The sequence below is a fragment of the Dendropsophus ebraccatus genome, chromosome 2 (genome assembly GCF_027789765.1).
Source record: "Dendropsophus ebraccatus isolate aDenEbr1 chromosome 2, aDenEbr1.pat, whole genome shotgun sequence".
Classification (NCBI taxonomy): domain Eukaryota; kingdom Metazoa; phylum Chordata; class Amphibia; order Anura; family Hylidae; genus Dendropsophus; species Dendropsophus ebraccatus.
Genome location: NC_091455.1, coordinates 100,778,099 through 100,799,837, shown reverse-complemented (window position 1 = coordinate 100,799,837; position 21,739 = coordinate 100,778,099). Strand labels below are relative to the sequence as shown.

At 41.2% G+C, this 21,739-nt stretch overlaps 1 protein-coding gene across 6 annotated transcripts; it reads right to left on the bottom strand.

The window, feature by feature from the left end:
* Positions 1-407: 407 nt before the first annotated feature.
* LOC138783402 (tubulin beta-2 chain) lies at positions 408-18,543 on the bottom strand. 6 transcript variants are annotated; one of them, XM_069958082.1, is made up of 4 exons: positions 18,455-18,543; positions 6,723-6,831; positions 6,475-6,585; positions 408-1,729 (listed from the first exon to the last, which is right to left on the bottom strand). In XM_069958082.1, exons 3-4 carry the CDS (start codon positions 6,533-6,535, stop codon positions 672-674), a joined length of 1,119 nt encoding a protein of 372 aa, XP_069814183.1. In that variant the 5' UTR covers positions 6,536-6,585; positions 6,723-6,831; positions 18,455-18,543; the 3' UTR covers positions 408-671. The 6 variants fall into 6 exon arrangements, with proteins under 6 accessions (XP_069814183.1, XP_069814181.1, XP_069814185.1 ...); XM_069958080.1 differs by lacking the exon at positions 18,455-18,543 and adding an exon at positions 8,637-9,280; XM_069958084.1 differs by lacking the exon at positions 18,455-18,543 and adding an exon at positions 8,555-8,577.
* Between the last annotated feature and the right edge of the window lie 3,196 nt (positions 18,544-21,739).

The following is a 21,739-nucleotide window of genomic DNA, read 5'->3' as shown; positions in this document are numbered from 1 at the left end:
GAATGTTTATTAGGAGGGGCGGGTTGGCCAGGCACATTGGTGCCTCATTTGCTTATCGAATAAAGTCAAGATTACCAGAAAATGGTGCTGAGGATCAATGTAAAAAAAATACCTTCATCCTCAGTGCCCCTTGTGCTAGTTGTTTCTAACCTACTGTTAGTTTCCCTTCAGTATTTAAGAGCCTTGAATAACGCAACAGGTTAGGCATGGAAATCACACATAGCAGCACAGGTAATCTCGGGCATGGTAGAGTCTAGAACATGGGGAAAAAACAAACAAACTGATTTTAGTAGTAAAAAACATATTGCAAGTAATGTGAGAAAGTTCTTACTATTAAAGATATATGCCAATAAATAAAAATAAAAAAACTAAAACCAATGAATAAACCAGACAACACAGATCCCGCAAATACTCTTTTATGATCTCCAGTGCAAAACAACATCTAAGAGCAGTCAAAACACTTCTACATCCTTCTAGTATGGACTATTGCATGAATTAGAGGAGCCTAAACCGCTGCTACTGTCAACATTGTTAGGGTAACAAACATTGATCCTGACATCACTAACAATGGAAATGAAAACATGTGCTTAAGAAGAATTCTGCTGTAGACATCATATTGGCTATTTAGAAACTGTGCCTTTTTCTTCAAAATTTTGAAGCTTTTCTTATCATCAAGCTTCATCTTCTCCTTCTTCTTCAAATTCTCCTTGCTCGTCAGCAGTGGCATCTTGGTATTGTTGGTACTCTGATACCAGGTCATTCATGTTGCTTTCTGCTTCAGTAAATTCCATCTCATCCATTCCTTCACCTGTGTACCAGTGCAAGAAGGCTTTTCGGCGGAACATAGCTGTAAACTGCTCTGAGATTCTCTTGAATAGCTCTTGAATGGCAGTGCTGTTGCCAATAAATGTGGCGGACATTTTGAGGCCTCGTGGTGGAATATCACAGACAGCGGTCTTAACATTGTTGGGGATCCATTCTACAAAATAGCTGCTGTTTTTGTTTTGGACATTCAGCATCTGCTCATCGACTTCCTTCATGGACATTCTTCCTCTGAAGATAGCAGCCACAGTGAGGTAGCGCCCATGGCGGGGATCACAGGCCGCCATCATGTTCTTAGAGTCGAACATTTGTTGTGTCAGTTCTGGCACAGTCAAGGCACGGTACTGCTGGCTGCCACGGCTTGTAAGTGGTGCAAATCCAGGCATAAAAAAGTGTAGTCGTGGGAAAGGCACCATGTTGACAGCCAATTTTCGTAAATCTGCATTGAGCTGGCCTGGGAAACGAAGGCAGGTTGTTACCCCACTCATTGTTGCCGATACCAAATGATTAAGGTCCCCATAAGTTGGTGTAGTTAGCTTTAAAGTGCGAAAGCAGATGTCATAAAGAGCTTCATTGTCTATACAGTAGGTTTCATCTGTGTTTTCTACCAGTTGATGTACAGATAGAGTGGCATTGTAGGGTTCAACTACAGTGTCTGAGACTTTGGGTGATGGCATCACACTAAATGTATTCATGATTCGGTCAGGGTACTCTTCCCTAATCTTGCTGATAAGCAGCGTGCCCATACCGGAACCAGTGCCACCACCAAGGGAATGGGTCAACTGAAAACCCTGCAGGCAGTCGCAGCTTTCAGATTCTTTTCTCACCACATCTAGAACGGAATCTACCAGCTCCGCTCCTTCTGTGTAATGACCTTTGGCCCAGTTGTTTCCAGCACCACTCTGACCTAAAATGCAAATAACATACATAAACCACTTGAATGGCATTTATAATCGATTGTGCTAAGCACATTTCAGTAAATCAATCCTGCAGTAAAGGAAAAGCCACAGTGCAATTTAGTAAAGTCATGGTATGGGTAGCATTATACAAAGCATTTAAAACAACCAAAAAAACACAATTGCAGTTTTTTGAGACAAAGCTAGAATGGGAAAGATAAAGGAATGATTTATACATCTTATTGCTGGGAACACTTCTGGCTTTCGCAACAAAAGCTGCAGTGGCATTTTGCGTAACTTACATAGCAGTCTATGTAGAAATCTGTGTGTGTATTTGGGTCCTATACAAAGCCTTTTTCAAAGATAAAGATTACTTATCTTACTGAAAGTAAAGGGAGTTTATTTACTTATTCTAAATAAAGGAGTATTCCAACCACAGACAGTCATGGCTGAGATGCAAATACATAGAAACAGTCTGTTTTATGCTCTTTCCGTAACACCCATAGAAGTGAGTGGGAGTTAGAAAAACAGCATAGTACCACCCAGAAATGGTGTGAAACAGCCTATTCAGCTATTACTGCAACAGTATCCTCTCCCTGCAACATCCAGATTAGATAGGGTTACCAGGCCCCATTCTAGAGATAGATGGCTGTCCCATCTATTAGATCTACAGCATATCCTGTAGACAATAGAAATACCCGTATTAACCGCTTCCCTCCTCAGCCACTTTTTATTTTTGTACTTTTGTTTTGTCTTCCTTGTGTTAAAAAAGGCTATCGTGCATTTTTTCACCCACTGATCCATATGAACCCTTATTTTCTGAAACTAAATATGGTGTGAAACCAGAAAAAAATTATTTGCTCTGTGAAATTGAAAAAAAAAGCAATTTTTTTTTTCTCATTATGGTGGTTTTTATGTTTACGCCATTCACCCTGTGGTAAAACTGACATGTTATCTATTTTCCTCAAGTCAGTATGATTACAGCGATAGGAAACTTATATAACTTTTATTTTATTCAACTGCTTTTAAAAAATTTAAACCTAAAAAAAAAAAAAATGTGTTTAAAATTGCTTTATTCTGGTCTATGGGGCTATTTTTTGCATTATGATCTGTACTTTCTATCGGTAGCTTGCTTGCGTATACGCAACTTTTTGATAACTTTTTGTTGCAATTTTTACGGATTTGATGTGACCAAAAATCTGTGATTTTGAACTTGGAGGGTTTTTGGGCTTCCGCCGTTTACTAAGCAAGATCAGGAATGCCATAATTTAATAGTTCAGGCGATTCTGCATGTGGCAATAGCAAATATGTTTATTTATTTTTATTTATAAAATGGGAAAAGGGGGGGGGGTATTTAAACTTTTAATATGGGATATGATTTTTTATTTATTAAAAGAAAACTTTTGTTTACAGTAACTTGAAGTCCCCATGGGGGACTTCTATGATGACTGCACTGATCTCTCATAGAGATCAATGCAGTACATAGGTTCTGCTTTGATTCATGAGATCAGTGCTTGATAGTGCTGGGCGGTATACCGTCAAAATACTGATACCGTCTGTGGCGTCGGTTAACCAACCTAAACTCTGCCAGGACGGTATCTGCGGTATTTCCCCCCTCCCTCCTCATCCTCCTCCTCACCCTGCGGCCGCATGCTCTGCTCCCCTCAGTTAATCTTCCTGAAGAGGAAAGAAGGGAGATCTGACAGGCTGCGCACAGGTGTGCTGTGTGCTCAGCGCTGCTGCCGCCGGGCGGCTCACTTACTTCTCTTAGCTTCTCTGGAAGCTACACGGTGTTCCCTGCCCCCACCTCTCCCGCACATACAGTTGGGGTCAGATATGGGTCGGCACATCCTCGCTCCACTGGGCACCGCACTCTGTCCCTGCACAGGAATCCTCGGCGTCCCGTTATCTTTTGGCAGTGTTGGAACCAGCCATGTGTGACGATCTGCCGGTGACGCTGCCGGCAGATATATGTGCTACAAAACAGGGCGCCGAGTGACAGGGCGCCGAGGATTCCTTCCTGTGCGGGAGAGAGAGAGCGGTGCCCGGTGGAGCATGGAGGTGCCGACCTATACCTGACCCCTGCAACAACAGTATGTGCGGGAGGGGGGGGTGTCAGAACAGCACGTGACAGTGACTGGGGGTAGATATCGGATAGATATAGACAGACAGATAGGAGATAGATAGATGATAGATAGCAGATAGATAGCTAGATAGATAGGAGATAGATAATTATCTATCTATATACAGTGTGTGTGTGTAGATAGTTATCTATCTATATACAGTGTATGTGTGTGTGTGTATATGTATATATATATATATATATATATATATATGTGTGTATGTATGTATGTATGTATATATATATATACACACATATATACACACATATATACACACAGACAGACAGGCGATAGATAGTTGTCTATCTATCGTCTGTCTGTGTGTGTCTATATATATATATATATATATATATATATATATATATATACACACACACATACTATAGATGGATAGGAGATGGCTATCTATCGTCTGTCTGTGTGTGTATATATATATATATATATATATATATATATATATATATATATATATATACACAGACAGTCGTAAGGTCTGTCTGTCTGTGCATATATATATAATATACACACACACACTGTATATAGATAGATAGGAGACAGGCGATAGATAGATAGATAGATAGATAGGCGATAGATAGATGATATATAGACAGATGATAGATAGATAATAGATTAAATAGATAGATAGGAGATAGATAGGAGATAGATGGATAGGAGATATAGCAAAAAATATAGGCAGCACACTAAACGAACTGTGGGTGCCAGCAGACGTAAAAAATCAGCTAGTAAAAAATACTCTGATGGTAATACAAACGTGAAAACGTGAATTTATTCCATATAACAATGTGCAGAAAACAACGTTATACAACGTTTAGGCATCTCCTATGCCATTTTCAAGTGGCACTTCAAAATGGTGTAGGAGACGCCAAAACGTGTATTACTTATAAAGTTTGCTGCACATTGTTATATGGAATAAATTCACATTTGTATTACCATCGGAAAATGGGGTCTGACATCCAATCAAAGCAGCATTGTTGGGTCGTAACACCCAGTTGATTATTTAGTCATAGATTTCTAGTAATAATAACAGTGGAACATCACATAACAGATCAAAATAGGTGATCCAGAATTGTTATTTAATATGCATTGCATTTGTAGGTTTTTAGACATTACCAAAAATTATATTTAGCTCAAAGTGGTAAAAAAAAATGGTATACTCACCTTCTCCAAGACCCTGCAGCTGCCACTGCTCTTGATCTCCACTCATTACTACTACTTCCTGGTTCCTAGTACACATCATGCACACAAGTAGTGTCCACTTAACCAACCACTGGCTGAGGCAGAACATTGCTGTGGCCAGTAAATGGCTGTGCAGGGCAAGAAGTAGCAGAGATAAATGATGAAGATGGGGAGTTGTACCATGGCAGTTGCCACCTTAAGCCAAATATAATTTTTTTTTATGCCTGGACAACTCCTTTCAGCATCAAAAATATTTGAACTTAATAACACTAATAGGTTGTTTTTTATTTTTTATTTTTTTTGCTGTTTTGGATCTGTAGTGATTTCAAGTCCACACTGAGATGAGTGAGGTGGGCGAAGCTCATACAGCAGTGATCTGTCATTTATCCATCCTATAGAATCATCTTCTGAATTTGCAAATCTAATCTTCCCAATGTAAACTAGACTGTTTTCCTAATGTAAATTTCTGTTATTTTGTGAAAATATCACTAAATCTAATTATTATCTATATACACTAATTTAAAAAAAATAAATAAACATTACTAGTACCCTGGGTCTCACAAGGACCACCCCCATCCAGACCCATTTTTTTTTTTTTACCATTACTTTCTATGGACAATCCCTCTGGGAAAAGGAAGAAGGAGCGCCATAGCATCCAGGAAACATACCCACAGTGGCCTTGTGGCGCCATGTGGGGAGCAGCTTCAGCAGCCGCCAGGGCCCCCCCGACTAACCCCCCTTCTTCCCTAGTAATTACGTCCTCTGGATGATACAGACACAGAAAAGCTGTGCCTGTGTCATTCGTGGTGGGTCCCTGCTATCACTGATAGCCAGGCCCTCCACAACTGTCAGAGGGGAGGAGTGTCCAGGCTGCTTACAAAGGCTAACAGTAAGTTTCAAGAATAGTTTTAGGGCTGGGCAATACTTCCTATGTGTAGGGATGTACAAAAAAGTTCATAATACACTACTGTTTGCTGTTTGAATGCAGTCTCATTAAAGGGGTTATCCAGCGCTACAAAAACATGGCCACTTTTCCCCCTACTGTTGTCTCCAGTTCAGGTGCAGTTTGCAATTAAGCTCCATTTACTTCAATGGAACTGAGTTTCAAAACCCCACCCAAACTGGAGACAACAGTAGGGGGAAAGTGGCCATGTTTTTGTAGCGCTGGATAACCCCTTTAAACATATGATAAAATACATGATTGTGTGCTCTTCCATCATTATTTATGTGTTAAAGACCAGATTGGATGGTCAACTCATAGAGGTTTCACTGTATATTCAGAAACATTTCATTGTAATTCATCTCATCTGTATAACTTCATGTAAAAATTCTGAACATCTATTTTGAATACATTATAGTCTCCTGGTTCTTATAATGTCATGTATGTATTCTTATCATCATCTCATACCTTACAAAATGGCAATGGAAATACTAACCAAATACAAAGTTGTCAGGTCTAAAAATTTGCCCAAATGGTCCTGATCTCACAGAATCCATTGTGCCAGGTTCCAGATCCACCAAGATTGCGCGAGGGACATATTTATTTCCTATGGGAAGAATAGTTAAATTATTATAAAAAATTAAAGAATTATTTCAATCTTTATTTTAAAAACCCTGAAACTTTATTGAAGAGCTCCACACCTTATTACATAACTACCCTAAATATATGTAGAAATCCGATTACCAGTGGCTTCATTATAGTAGACATTGATTCTCTCCAGCTGCAGGTCACTGTCTCCTTGGTAACTGCCAGTAGGATCAATGCCGTGTTCATCACTAATAACCTCCCAAAACTGAGGAAACAAGATTTATTTTTATTATTCACGTTCATGTTAAGCAAACAATATAATACATTATATAGTAGATGGTAAAGTAATAAAACACCTCTGTCAAATGCAGCAACTTGTTGCCTAAAATATTACTTATACATAAATATTTATAATACACCAGTGAAATTCCAATTGTAACTGAATATTTCTGATAGATAGATAGATAGATAGATAGATAGAATCTACAGAGGCATGGTGAATGAGCAGCTGTGTGTGACAGTACCACACCCAGTGCAATAGTCTGCAGAGCAGAAGAAATGCTGTCTAGAGATTAGATTACCAGTGACAATTTATTATGAGGAGATCCTGTGAAATGTCCATTTATAAACAGGGATTGTCTTTATAAATAAGAACAATTTTTATGAATGTAGTCATCTTCTCAGTAGTCAACATAGTATGCTACATAGTAGCAATTTATAGATTGTAAGCCCTTGCAGGCAGGGTCCTCTTCCCCCATGTACCAGCCTGTCTTTTGCCTTCATGTAATGTGTTCTGATCTTGCATTGTTCCTGCTTGTTACCCCTATCTATTGTATAGCGCTCTGGAATTAAGGGAGCTTTATAAATAAATAATAATTCTCCCTGGACAGCTATACTCCCCTTGTGATCAGTCATGTAGGGTGGGTATAGGATGCATAGTTATAGTATATACTACATAGTAACAATCCTCCCTGGATAGAACTATACTCCTCTTATGAATCACAAGTTATGATCAGTCATTTAGGGTGGATGGCAGGGTATGTACAGTAACATAGTATGCTACATAGTCACAATTCTCCTAGCTCAGAACTATACTCCTCTTATGATCAGTCATATAGGTTAGATATACTGTAGGATACATAGTAATATATACTGTAATATATTAATTAATATATTACATAATAATATATACTGTATATACTACAAGGTGATCTACATAGTAACAACTCTCCCTAGCTCAGAATTATACTCCTCTTAAGATCGGTCATGTATGTTGGATGTAGGATACATAGTAATAGTATAAACCACAAGGTGATCTATATAGTAACAACTCTCCTTAGACAGAGCTATACTCCTCTTATGATCGGTCATGTATGCTGGATACATAGAAATAGTACTGCATATACTACAAGGTGTACAATGTACATAGTAACAATTCTCCTTAGACAGAACTATACTCCTTTTATGATCGGTCATATAGGTTAGATATACTGTAGGATACATAGTAACATAGTATTATATATGCTACAAGGTGACCTACATAGTTACAATTCTCCTTAGAAAGAACTATACTCCTCTTATGACCGGTCATGTATGCTGGATGTAGGATACATAGTAATAGTATATACCACAAGGTGATATACATAGTAACAATTCTCCTTAGACAGAACTATACTCCTCTTATGACCGGTCATGTATGCTGGATGTAGGATACATAGTAATAGTATATACTACAAGGTACACGCTGCAGCTGGTATTCCTGTGACTACTCCTATGGATAGAGATGAAGCTGGCACATGGCGTTGCCTAGACAACCCTGTGCACAAGCTCCTTTCCATGCCTAGTACAAAGCCCTGGGTGCCACACCTCCCCCCCACAGTCAGAGAAGAAGGTGCCTGTCAGGGGACCCCACCCAGTGTCTGCGGAGTGTGGACCACCCTATACAGGGCACTGCTAGACACCGCACACTACAGAAATGCCATAGTTACCAGTAGAAGATGCCAGGGAAGACATAGAGCCGCTTGTAGTAAATGGCCAGCACCCGCAGATGCTATGGGAGCAATCTCTTACCTTGGCCCCGATCTGGTTGCCGCACTGGCCGGCCTGGATGTGCACAATCTCTCGCATGGTGGCTGCTGGGTGTGGGGGGAAGCCTGTGACTGTGTGGGGGTCAGCTCCTCGTCCTGCCCTGCTCCGCTACACTCTCCTTTCCTTGCACTGGCATAGATATATATATATATATAGACAGGGCAGGGAGGATGCTGGACCCTCCCTCCTCACTCTCCTCAGGACTCCACCAGCTCTCCCATTCACTTGCACTTGTTTCTGGGCTGGATGATGTAATGGGGATGGGGCAGAAGGAGTGGTTACAATGGAGAGATGGGGCCAATAACAGGACAGGCTTAGGGTGGTATGGAGCTCTGCATTATCCCCCCATCAAAAGAAGAAAGAAAGGGGGTGTCAGGGGGGTCTCCTTAGCTGGGACGGGCTGACTGATAGTCTTACATGTTGCTGGATGGGGAGACTCTCACAGACTGCAAGATCTAAGCGGTTCTGTAATCCCTGGGCCCACCCCCCACTATTCCCACCCTGAGTAGGGGGCTGCAGCTATGCCGGGCACAGAGCACCTTGCCCTCTATGGATGTGTGTCCCAGGTGGTACCACACATAGTAGGGGCTGGGTAACCTCAGGTGATGGTGGCACATATAACATGTAATGCTGCATGCTTCCTGACACTGGCATCTAGGGCAATGCCACTCCCCTATCTCTTTTCTATTCATGCCATGTCAGGTATATATCTTACATTGCCCATATAGCACAAAGGCAAAGAGGACCATATCCACAAAACTACCCATGGGCAGACTATGGGGAGGGGGGTAATTACCTCATAAACCATATATGATTCTCTCCTTCTCTACATCCTCCCCACACCACTCACTGCTGTATTAGAAAACCAATGGATCCTCTCAATGCATAGCATATAAATAAAAAATAGTAAAAAGCCCTAAAAATGTCAGCGATGCCCCAACAGAGATACAGCAATCTACAAGGTGAATCAATGACAAAATTATTTTTTAAAATGGTACATATGATACTTATCCTTCTTTAGATAAAAGTGCATACAGAATATAAAACAGGTTTTAGGGTACAAACACACACAGCTTATACGCTGCGTATTTACTGCTGCGATACGCAGCAGATACGCAGCAGATTAGATCTAAATAACTGAACACAGTATCGTATCTGCTGCGTATCTGCTGTGTGTGTTTGTACCCGTAAATCACAAAAAAAGCGCCAAACCCGACCCTTTTCAAGGAGTGAGGTAACACAAGCACATTGATTACATAATAAAACAAACATAGGCAGATTAGTGCATACATTGGAAAGATATATAATACACATAGGCAGATTAATGCATACATTGGAAAGGTATATAATACACATAGGCAGATTAATGCATACATTGGAAAGGTATAATACACATAGGCAGATTAATGCATATATTGGAAGGTATAATGCACATAGGCAGATTAATGCATATATTGGAAAGAGAGAAGCACAACAAGTCAGTTCGGTGAATCCCCATAGTGCTGTAGCATTGTACAAAAAGGGCGGGACGAAGTACAAAGACTAGTAATCCCATGACTGGGAGGGAGCCAATGACTGTTGAGGGTGTGCAGATATCTGACCAATCGAGAGACAGAGAGGCTGTCCCAGCAGTGAATACTGTCAGTGAGGCCAGGTGTAGCAAGAGAAGAATCAAGTTGGCAAAATACTGTTGAGTTTGGTGAAAATACCTGAATAAAGAAACAGCACATCAGGCGCATATCAATGCTAATGCATATACAATAATGAAAAGGGTAGGGAGCGGAGAATGTATAAATATAGGATGCATAGAAAAAGGAACACATATATAATGACATATGGCAAAAAGATGTGGGTTCACAAGAAGCGCATATGAAGCTGGGAACATGCGGGATCATACAGGCTAAACATAACTGGGACTCATTATTATTATTATTATTATTATTTATTTATAAAGCGCCCTTAGTTCCAGAGCGCTATACAATAGATAGGCAACAGGCAGGAACAATACAAGATCAGGACACATTACATGAAGGCAAAAGACAGACTGGTACATGGGGGAAGAGGACCCTGCCCGCGAGGGCTCACAATCTATGGGGGACTCATGGAAATATGTTTATATGTAAGTATGAATCAAGGTACATAACATTGCAATGGTTACAAGAAGGTGACCAGGTGGGCAGATGAAACAAAAGGTCAGAACCTAGTTTTACCCACATTCTCGATGTACTCATTGAGACCTTGGGGGACAAAGTTTTCAATTTGTAAATCCAGAACTTGCACTGTACTGCACTTACTGTACTTGCATTTGTAAATCTCAGACTTGCGCAGTGTTTGAATTCTTTATCATTTGGGATATGTTTTATTGGAAGTACAGACAACTTGGAAAAGGAGCAATTGATGGAGTAGCACACCGTGGAATAAAAAGCCATTTAGTGGCTTTGGCTTTATGTTTATTTATTCTATTGTGGAGGGTTTGGATGGTATACCATACATATTGTAGCCCACATTTACATTAAAGCAAATACAGAACATACGTGGAGCCGCAGGTATTTAGGTTCCTAATGGAAAATTGTTCACAGCTAGTGCTGGACTGGAAGCTCATGGTTTTCTGCGCAGTGTTCCCACAGCATTTGCACCCTCTGTCCCCACATCTAAATCTGCCTGTAATTTTGGGTAGGAAAGTGTTGGATGGATGAACCTTGGTTTTGATCTCACGATGTTTGCCAGGGGCCAGAATATCCTTTAGTGAGCTAGCTTATCTGAATGTGACTGCAGGTCTGGCTGGCAAAATGTCCTTAAAGGGGTATTCCGCAAAAAAATCAACTTTTTCCACAGGATAGGGGAAGTAGGAGATTGTAGGGGGTCTGAGCCCTGAACCCCCTGGCAATCTCCGTAGCGGACCCTGTCAGCTCTGTTATGAATAGAGCCTTGAGTTGGCATGTACACTGGAAGAGCAATGTACTCGCCTTTTTCCGTCGCTCCATAGGAATGAATAGAGCTGCAGGTCGTGTGCCAACTCGGGGCACTATTCATAACAGAGCTGACAGGGTCCGATACAGAGATTACCGGGGGGTTCAGACCCTCGTGATCTCCTACTTTTTTTTCCCCTGGAATACCCCTTTAAGGAAATGGTCTGCTTGGAGAATGTTCAATGAATGATCGTGTTTGTTGTGTATGTTCCTAATGTTAGTGATGAAATCGGTGGTGAAGTTGTTGGCAACTGTTTTTTTTTTTGCCTGGTTGCTGACAGTCATTTTGGCTTATGCTGCGTTTACACGGAACGATTATCGTGCGAATTCGGATTGGATCGATCGGATTCGAGCGATAATCGTATGTGTAAACGCAGTGAACGATCAAACGACGAGCGAGAAATCATTCATTTTGATCTTTCAACAAGTTCTGAAAACGTTGTTGATTGTTCGCAAAAAAATCGCAGATCGTTCAGTGTAAACAGTCGTTTGCCGATTTAACCAATGTGTGACATAGGCTTTAAGCGATCGCAAAACGATTTTTCCGTACGATATATCGTTCCGTCTAAACGCTAATCGTTATGAAAAAAAAATTGTTACTTCAAAATCGGTGATCATACAATCGGGCGAATTATCGCTCCGTGTAAACGCAGCATTAGTTGAGATACTTTAGCATGAGAATCATTTATCAGGGATTAAGGGTACTATTTTGCTGCCAATCTCCTAACTAGGACTTTGGTTTTTATCCTTGTAGTCACTTAAGGACCTATTCCACGGTACAATTACCGGTTGTATTCGGACGATAATCGTCCCGTGGAATAGAAGGCAACAATCAGCCGACATTGTTCATGTCGGCTGATTGTTGCAGTCGTTTGTCTTTCAAGCATGTTGAAAAACAAATGACTGTGCTAGCAGCGATCTGCTGCCGTCACTCCGTGGAACAGTAGGGGCGGCAGCAAACCGCCACTATCCTCCATGGGTGCCCAGACGATCTAGCGATCACACGGGCAGCCCCCCCCCCCCCCCTGCACCTTCCCCCTCTCTCACTCACCCACCCAGTGGATGATGAGTTCAATTGGTAAGAAGAGTCTCAAAATCTGACATGACTACAGGAGAAAATTCCTTCAGGAAGCTAACCCTACTATGTGTGGGGCACAATATAGATTTTCATTCACTTCAGGCCACTGTTGATGGGGAGAGGAACCAGGCAGGAGGATGTGGTGGTAGATGGGTCCCCTGATGGTTTGGGGTTGTTGATAGATAGGATATGGAAATGCCTTTTTAGGCTAGGTTGACACACAGTATTTCCGTCAGTCTTTTGGTCAGTCTTTATTCAAGCAAAACCAGGAGTGGCTGTGCAAATCTTTCCGTTATACTTTTGGTTGAAAAAATACAGACCAAAAGACCAATGTAAATACTACGTGTAAACATAGCCTAAGGTGAGTTGCCTTATCAAGGTCTAGGAATTGATCTTCACTTCTGGTGGTTGGACAGAATGATAGCCCTTTCTCCAAAACACTGCTCCCAATTATACTAAGGGGACATTTGGATAGGTTGAGGCCCCTCCCATGGATCCTCTCATTCTTTTCTTTTTTGGCTCACGGGTACTGCTGTATGTACCGCCTCCTCTGTATGTCTCTTGTGGAGGTGTTGGAAGAGTTTTGTGGACCTGCAGAGGAGGCCCTAAAAATGATCTTTGGTCCAAGTCTGTCAGAGTAGTGTCTGGCATCTGCTAAATGTAGCCAACCACACTTGTAATCCCTGTAATAGGTTCTTCTCTGTAGTCACCTTGTACACTTTACTGTTGGGGGGATTACAAGGTCCCTCAGTATTGTGGTAGATATTTTAAGAGTGATACCTTTATTGGCCAACAAAAAATAGTTAGAGCTGTGAGCTTCAGGATTCACAAGATCCCTTTGTCAGACAAGTTCACAAATGAACTTCATGTGAACCCTTCATATGAGGGTTATAAGTTATAGGTGACCACCAATGGTACCCGGCTGTTCTCCTCCGTTTGCTTATATTCCAGGAGGCTTTGTCTTGGAATTCCTTTGGCTCTGCGGATCTGCTCATCTATAGTTAATGGATGGTAGCCTTGTTTTAAGAATGTCTATCTTAAAGAGTCACTGTCGTATTTTTTTTTTTTTTTTTTGCAGAAATCAATAGTCCAGGCGATTTTAAGAAACTTTGTAATTGGGTTTATTAGCCAAATCTGCCATTATCTGCATGTAAAAAGCCTTTTCCCAGGTCCCCCCCTCCTTCCTCTTTTTCATCCACTCCAAAAAATCTGAAAATTGTGACTTGTTGCAGGAGTCGTACCCTGTCTGCTCTAGGGAGAGGGGAGGGGGGAGGAGGAAGGAGGGAGTTAGCCGACAGCAGAAAGCAGAGGATTACAGGCAAGGAGCTGGGTGACAGCTGTAATCTGAGCTTAGACAGGTCACTGGTGATGGTCAGAAGAGATAACGGGTGAGGGATTTGTAGATTAACTCTTTGTTGTCCTGTTTTGGTCTTTTCTTTAGCTCTCTCCATAGGAGAACAATGAAGACAGGGGGGAGAGCTTCAAACTGCTTTTTCATGATAAAAATGCATTTTTTGGATAATAAACCCAATTACAAAGTTTCTTAAAATCGCCTGGACTATTGATTTCTGCAAAAAAAAATTTCACGACAGTGACACTTTAACCCTTTGAGGACCAGGCCCAAAATGACCCAGTGGACCGCGCAAATTTTGATCTTAGTGTTTCCGTTTTTCCCTCCTCCCCTTCTAAGAGCTCTAGCACTCTCAGTTTTCTATCTACAGGCCATGTAAGGGCTTATTTGTTACAGGAATAGTTGTACTGTGTAATGGCGTCATTCATTTTACCATAACATGTATGATGGAATTCCAAATATATTATTTATGAAGATATAAATAGGTGAAATCGTAAAAAAGAATGCAATATGGTAAGGTTTGGGGGGTTCCTGTGTCTACGTAATGCACTATATGGTAAAAGCGACATGATACCATTACTCTGTCCGAACACAACCATATGCAGGTTTACGCAAATTCTCTAATGTTATATATTTTTTTTAAATGAAATCCTTTTTTTTGGCAATTAATTATAAATAAAATGGGCCTATTGTGACGCTTATAACGGTTTTATTTTTTCACCTACGGGGCTGTATCGGGTGTCATTTTTTCCGCCATGATCTCTAGTTTTTATTAATACCATATTTGTGAAGATCGGACGTTTTGATCACTTTTTATTAATTTTTTTATATATATAATGTAACATAAAATCGGTAATCCGCGCACTTTTTTCCCTCTTTTCGTGTACGCCGTTTACCGTTCGCAATGACGCTTGTTATATTTTAATAGATCGGACAATTACGCACGCTACGGTATATTATATGTTTATCTATTTATTTATTTTTATATGTTTTATTTATATAATGGGAAAGGGGGGTGATTTCAACTTTTATTGGGGGAGGGGTTTTGGGGTAGTGTGTTAGTGTTTTTAACTGTTTCTTTTTTACACATTTGAAGTCCCTTTGGGGGACTTTTACATTCATTAGTTTGATTTGTACACTGATGAATGCTATGCCATAGGCATAGCATTGATCAGTGTTATCGGCGCTCTGCTCATTGAGCCTGCCTGTGCAGGCTTAGAGTAGCAGATCGCCGATCGGACCACACGGAGGCAGGTGAGAGACCTCCGGCAGTCCGTTTTACCGATCGGGACCCCCGCAGTCACACTGCGGGGGTCCCGATCGGTAAGTGACAGGGGACTCCCCCTGTCACTTACACTTAAACGCCGCGGTCGCGCCGCGATCGCGGCGTTTAAGGAGTTAATGACACGCGGCAGCGCGATCGCTGCAGCGTGTCATTACCGGTGAGGTCCCGGCTGCTCACTGCAGCCGGCCCCCACCTGCTATGAAGCGCGCTCCGCTCCGGAGCACGCTTCATAGCGGGAGAAACACCCAGGGCGTACAGTTACGCCCTAGGTCGTCTGGGGACAGACTTCCATGGCGTAACTATACGCCCTGGGTCGTCTAAGGGTTAAAGATGATAGTTATTGTTCTCTATCTTTATCATCAGAACAAATCCTGATGTATCTATGGGCTTGGCTATAGATGATGGACTTTTTTGTGTGGTTTGGATGAAAGCTGTTCCATTTTAGGTATGCTGGGTGGCCTGTGGTCCCTCAGTAAAACATAGTAACAACTCTGCCTAGACAGAACTATACTTCTCTTATGTTCAGTCATTTTGGTTGGATGGTAGTATACAGAGTTAGACTATGCTCAAAGGCCGTTATTTCTGCGGACTTTAAGTGGTGTATTGTCTCCTAGCAACCGTTCTGCCATGATTTGCAGAAAACCACGCAGCTTTTTTACTGCAATTTTGCACAAATTATCTATCCTGACATTATCTATCCTGTACTATGAACACTATGCTAGTGCTGCCATAGTTGGGGGTCCCAAGGCTTGGTGAGCAGCCCGGGGCCTATAGTAAAGTTAATCCGCCCCTGCTCACAGTTGAAGTGTACCTATGATAACAATTACAGACCTCTTCATTCTTTGTAGCTGAGAAAACCTGCAAAATTGGCGGTGTTTTAAACACTTATTTTCCTCACTGTACATGGTACCTTTCATATATCTGTCTTTATTTCCAGAACCTAGAAAATGCTTTTCTTTTTTTACAAAGAGTCAAAGAGGCTTTTCCAAGCTTCTGATCTGCTGTATGCTGGAATGTCTCCTCTCTTTGGGCCCTTGCACACTGAGCAATTCTCGAGGAATTGTAGCTGAAAGTTTTCAGGCAGAATTCAAGCTGAATTTAAGCCCCCCATTGACTTCTATAGGATTCCTCTAGCAGATCTTCAGCAGAAAATTCTGCTCGGAAATTCTGCAGTGTGAACAACAGAGCAGAAAACCCATTGAACACAATGGGACTTTGCTCTGTACATTTTTTACGGGAGGAATTTCAAGCTGAATTTCAAGCTGAATTTCAAGCTGAATTCCTCGCCTTTTCCTCAGTGTGCACATACCCTTTCCCTTCCACCCTGCTTAACTAACACCTGGAAGCTGAGTCCCAAGCAGGGTCAGGTATGGAAGCGGGAGTAAGGAGGTGTTACAGCTTGCTGCACTTTGGGAGCTTCAGGAAAGCCTCTTTGCACATGAGAATTAAAGCTATTTTCTATATTATGGAAGCACAGAAAGATACAGGGGCAGATTAACTTTACCATAGGCTCCGGGCTGTCCGCCAAGCCTGGGCCCCCCAACCCCACTGTAACTATGGTAGCACTAGCCTGGTGCTGATAGTACAGGATACATAATGTCATGATGTCCTGATTTGTGCAAAATTGTGTCTCCTTGACCTAACAGCTATCTAACAGTGCCAGCGGTTTGGACATATTCCCAAAGTGATCCTAAAATGATACTGTCACCTCCCTTTCTTTACTTGCTGTTCTTGCTACGGTCAATAAGGTTACATGCTGCACATGAGAATTTTAACTCTGTGCTGTAAAAATGCTTTATTTTACTGGTGGTCAGTGTCATCAAGGTGGGGCTTCATGGCAGCATCTAACCTCATTTTAGCAAAAAAAAGCAGATATTGAAAGAGGTGACAGTATCACTTTAAGAAAGTGACCCCTGGTTCACCCAGAAACCCCAGAAGTTGCAGACCTTTAAGGAAAACTGAAAGCCTGTTAAGAGGGTACAATGTTTTGGCTGGAGTGTGGCTTTAAATCATGTCAGAATTAGGACAGATGTGTGCACATTCACAGCATATTTAGTGCACAGTGTTTGCAGGCATCTGGCTGAAAGCTGCCCTTTGTGAGAAGACTTCTAGTTTTTGGGCTTGCAGTTTTCCGCTGGCCTGCATATAGTTCTCCTTTCTAGTAGTCCAGCACAGGAGGGGCAGCCTCACACAAAGCACACAATAATGATATGCAGAGAATTCACTGCTGGGATGAGAAAGCAGCTTTCCTGGAAACCACCTCAGAAGAATGGTGTCACTCTCCAGGAACAGAGATTGTGTCAGGGCTTTTCTACAGCATTTACTATCAGTCACTTTAATCAATAGACCTTACTGAACAGGGAGGAGTGGGCTTTGTGGAGTGCAGACTCAGTATGTTGAGCTTTCTGCAATTCTCAATAATACATGTTAATAGCCCATACATGCATGGCCCATACTGTACAATCATCATTATTGTGGCAGAATCACATCTCTATCATAGAAACATATGGTTCTCCAGCAATAGATTGAAAGGATAAGTCATGATGACCTAATCACACAGACTCCCAGAATATTCTCCTAGTATCTATTACACATGAGAGTTATGTCTCCAGCATTACACTGGGCTGTTGCATGGCTGGTACAACATACAGGAGTAACTACATAGCAAACATGTTGTCATAAAAAAATAAACATAAATGATGTGACATGAAAATGCAAGACAATAAATACAAATATGAAGTCAGCAGGCTTACCATAAAACGTGTAAAAACCATCAATTTTGCTTAATAAAGGGTTGGCCACTTTATAGTAAAATGATTCAGTGTATAGTACTAGTAAGAGTATACACTGCACTTACTGACAATAGCATTCTGTATGCTCTGTGGCATGGAAATCACATGCCCTTCCTCCACACAGAGCTGTCCTGCTTTGTATGCTTAATGGCTATTCCATCCATAAAATGGCCGTGCATGGAGGAACATGTGCATATAGAAAACAGCAAAACCGCATTATATATATCTCCAATAGATTCTCACTTAGGGACTTCCACTCCGTCCCACTCAATCCACATCTCAAAAATAGTAGTGAGAAAAAAACTTGGTGTGTATACACCTGTACCTTAGCCCCTCCGGACAACCGTCCTTTGTATCTCTGGACTCTTTAAGAAAAGGAATCCCCGAGGTCTGGTCATAGATCCATATCTTTTTTTATTCAGGGTGCTGGTACAAACAATGCTCACAAGGCTGTTACATTCACCCAGCGTCCACCTGTTGTCCTGCGGACGTTTCGGAGGATAAGCTCCTCCTTCCTCATGCGCAAGGACGTAGCGGGTGGGAGTTCAATATATGAGAAAAAGCATTAACTCTTTATAACACATACGATTATTACCCAAATCCCAATATGTTAGAGCTAAGAGGATTTCTAGCTCCTTAGGGGAATATAATAAAAATGCAAGAAAATTAACAAAAAAATTCATAGAGAGGGGCTATAAGAAGTATGATCTTGAGAAGACTTGCAGGGAGGTAGGCCAGATGAGTAGGAGTGAAGTACGAAAACGTAAGAAAAAGAAAGAAAAAAAAGGAAACTAAAATGATGTACAGTATGACCTATGATAGACATTCCAGACTTATTAGACAATCAGTGTTAAAACATTGGGACTTACTGAGTAGCGATCCCAAGTATGGGTCCCTATTCAGAGAGAAACCCATTTTTGGCTATAGGAAAAATAAATCCTTGGCAAATAAACTAGTCAGAAGTGACATCAGGAAACGAAAAATGAGCAGACAGACATTCATGGCGGCCACCAGGAAGGGTACCTTTGCATGTATGAAGTGCCAACATTGTAATAGCATAATTAAAGGTGGTGAGTTATCCCACCCTACAAAAGGCAAAAAATACTGTATTAAGGGTTTTCATACATGCAATGATACTAATGTGATCTATCTACTCAAGTGCCCTTGCGGCATGGGGTATATCGGTCAAACTAGCAGACAGATCAAGGTTCGTTTAAACTAACAAATCGGCCATCAGAAGGTTTAATACAGTGAAGGACAAGAAGGAGGAAGGAAAGGGTGAGTTTGGCGAGACTACGGTCGCACGCCATTTTTTTGAATACAGACACAATATTTGTGACTTAAGGTGGCAAGTTATAGAACAGCTTGATGGTAGTAACAGTAGCGAGGAGAACCGAAGATGGTTACTCCAACGTGAAGCATATTGGATCACAGAGCTTGAGACATTAAGTCCGAAAGGACTTAATGAAACGTGTGGTTTTCAAGTATTTCTATAAATGTATTATATAATGGTTCTCCTTCAGAAAGGATCATGCGAGCGATATATGAATTGCTAAAATGAATTGCTATATAATAATGGTATGTGTTATAAAGAGTTAATGCTTTTTCTCATATATTTAACTCCCACCCGCCAGGTCCTTGCGCATGAGGAAGGAGGAGCTTATCCTCCAAAATGTCCGCAGGACAACAGGTGGACGCTGGGTGAATGTAACAGCCTTGTGAGCATTGTTTGTACCAGCACCCTGAATAAAAAAGATATGGATCTATGACCAGACCTCGGGGATTCCTTTTCTTAAAGAGTCCAGAGATACAAAGGACGGTTGTCCGGAGGGGCTAAGGTACAGGTGTATACACACCAAGTTTTTTTCTCACTACTATTTTTGAGATGTGGAGGAGCATGGCGCTTATTTGCAGTTCCTTTAATCCCTGTATTGTTTGCACGACCATTTAAATAAATTGTTATCAGCTGCACATCTCTTCTTTACACAGAGATATGTGCGGCCAGTAAATAATGATTTTGAGGCCTGCTCAAACGATGGGATCAGCCAATCAGCCGGCGTTTTCACGCCAATCACTGTCCCTTTTCCATTGGCTGGGGTAAAGGGGCCTTTATAGTAGGGAGTACTGATAAGACAATACCTATGGTTGACTTGATATGGCTATACGCATAAAAGTCAACTGAAATTTCCAATTTTACTCTTTTTATCAGACCTTTATTACAGTCTGCCATAAATGAGACCTGTCAGACTGCAGTTTTTAGATGTGGTTGTGGATAGGTGTGTGGGATATTCATCTTATTATTACTGCTTTACGCAACCCTACTCTATTTTTACAAACTGTTTCTCTTGGTCGGCAGTCAGATTATACGTTGGCTGCCTTTGATCTCTGTGCTGCTCCTCTCCTGGTGCCTGGAACAGCTGGGTCCAGTCCTGGAAAACTTCTCCCAGTTTCCCAGGACTGGATCCAGCTTTTCTATGCTCCTGGGGTGGAGCGGCACAGAGATCAAAGGCAGCTGGCCTATAAGATGACTGCTGAGGAAATTAAGCTGATCATAATATGCCATGTGTATTGTAAACATTAGACCTGTTAACCAAAGGAATATTCAGCCAATAGCTATTCCACCAGCACCCTCTAGACTTGCATACTTGGTCAGCTGGTCGTGTATTCTTAGTGGAGAGAGGGGGATAAGCCGTCAGAGAGCAAAGTATCAGGCATGTTAAAGTTCAGCATTCTCTACCATGCTGTCCCCAATATCTGAAGACACCCCTTTGCACATTAGATGATCAGTCAGCCTGAAAATTGGGGGTTCACTATACACATATAGATCATGTTCACCCACAGTTTTTGTCTTCACATGAAAAACAGCCTTCTTTTATTAAGCTGTCTTTTGTTGAAAAGATGGCCGTCTTTTTCTAATATAATGACTGCAGTGTGTTTATTACTATTCGTCTTTCCATAATAAAAAGAACATTAAAATGGCCAATAACATGGTTTTTGTTACAAAAGACAGAAAAAAAAAATCAGTATGTGAACATAGCCATAAACTTTTTTACTGCTGTGGTTCAAGCCATGTCTGAAAACAAATGCAGATGAGTAATGAATCCCTTCTACCGTCTATCAGTACTGCTTATTTTACAAGCGTATGGCCATCGTCAGAACAAATGCATTCTTCCTAGAAAAAGCAATAAGACTAATAAATATTGTATACTCTTCTATGGCAATGTGGGAATGGAGAGTGAAGGACATGCCAATCATTTACTTAACACCAGGAAAATCAATAAGTGTTCTATTACTGCATTGAACCCTTCCTCTCACCATTCATGAGCCATCACTTCTCCTTTTCCATTTAAATATCTAGTCATCTTAAAGGCTATAAACAGAAAAGAGCCTGTAAATGCTGCAAAAGAATGCTCTGATATCAATGGTGACCAGTACAGATGTGCAGGGGTTATGAGAACTTGTACTTCAATCTAGACGTAAGAAAGTATATGTGTTTCCAATATGCCTACCTCCAAAAATAGTTTTTAATAAAACATAAGCTCCAACAATGTGAAATATTACAGATTTTTTCCTCCTAGAGACTTTAATTAATAAATCCAAAATGAAACGC

Bases quoted from the DNA above. Each gene is read 5' to 3' on its own strand.
- LOC138783402 (XM_069958079.1), bottom strand. From the start codon at position 8,211: ATGTATATCACCTTGTGGTATATACTATTACTATGTATCCTACATCCA. The intron at 6,586-6,722 runs GTAATCGGATTT...TTCTTCCCATAG, and splicing joins CTACTATAATGAAGCCACTG to GAAATAAATATGTCCCTCGC. The intron at 1,730-6,474 runs GTTAGTATTTCC...TTTGCATTTTAG, and splicing joins ACCTGACAACTTTGTATTTG to GTCAGAGTGGTGCTGGAAAC.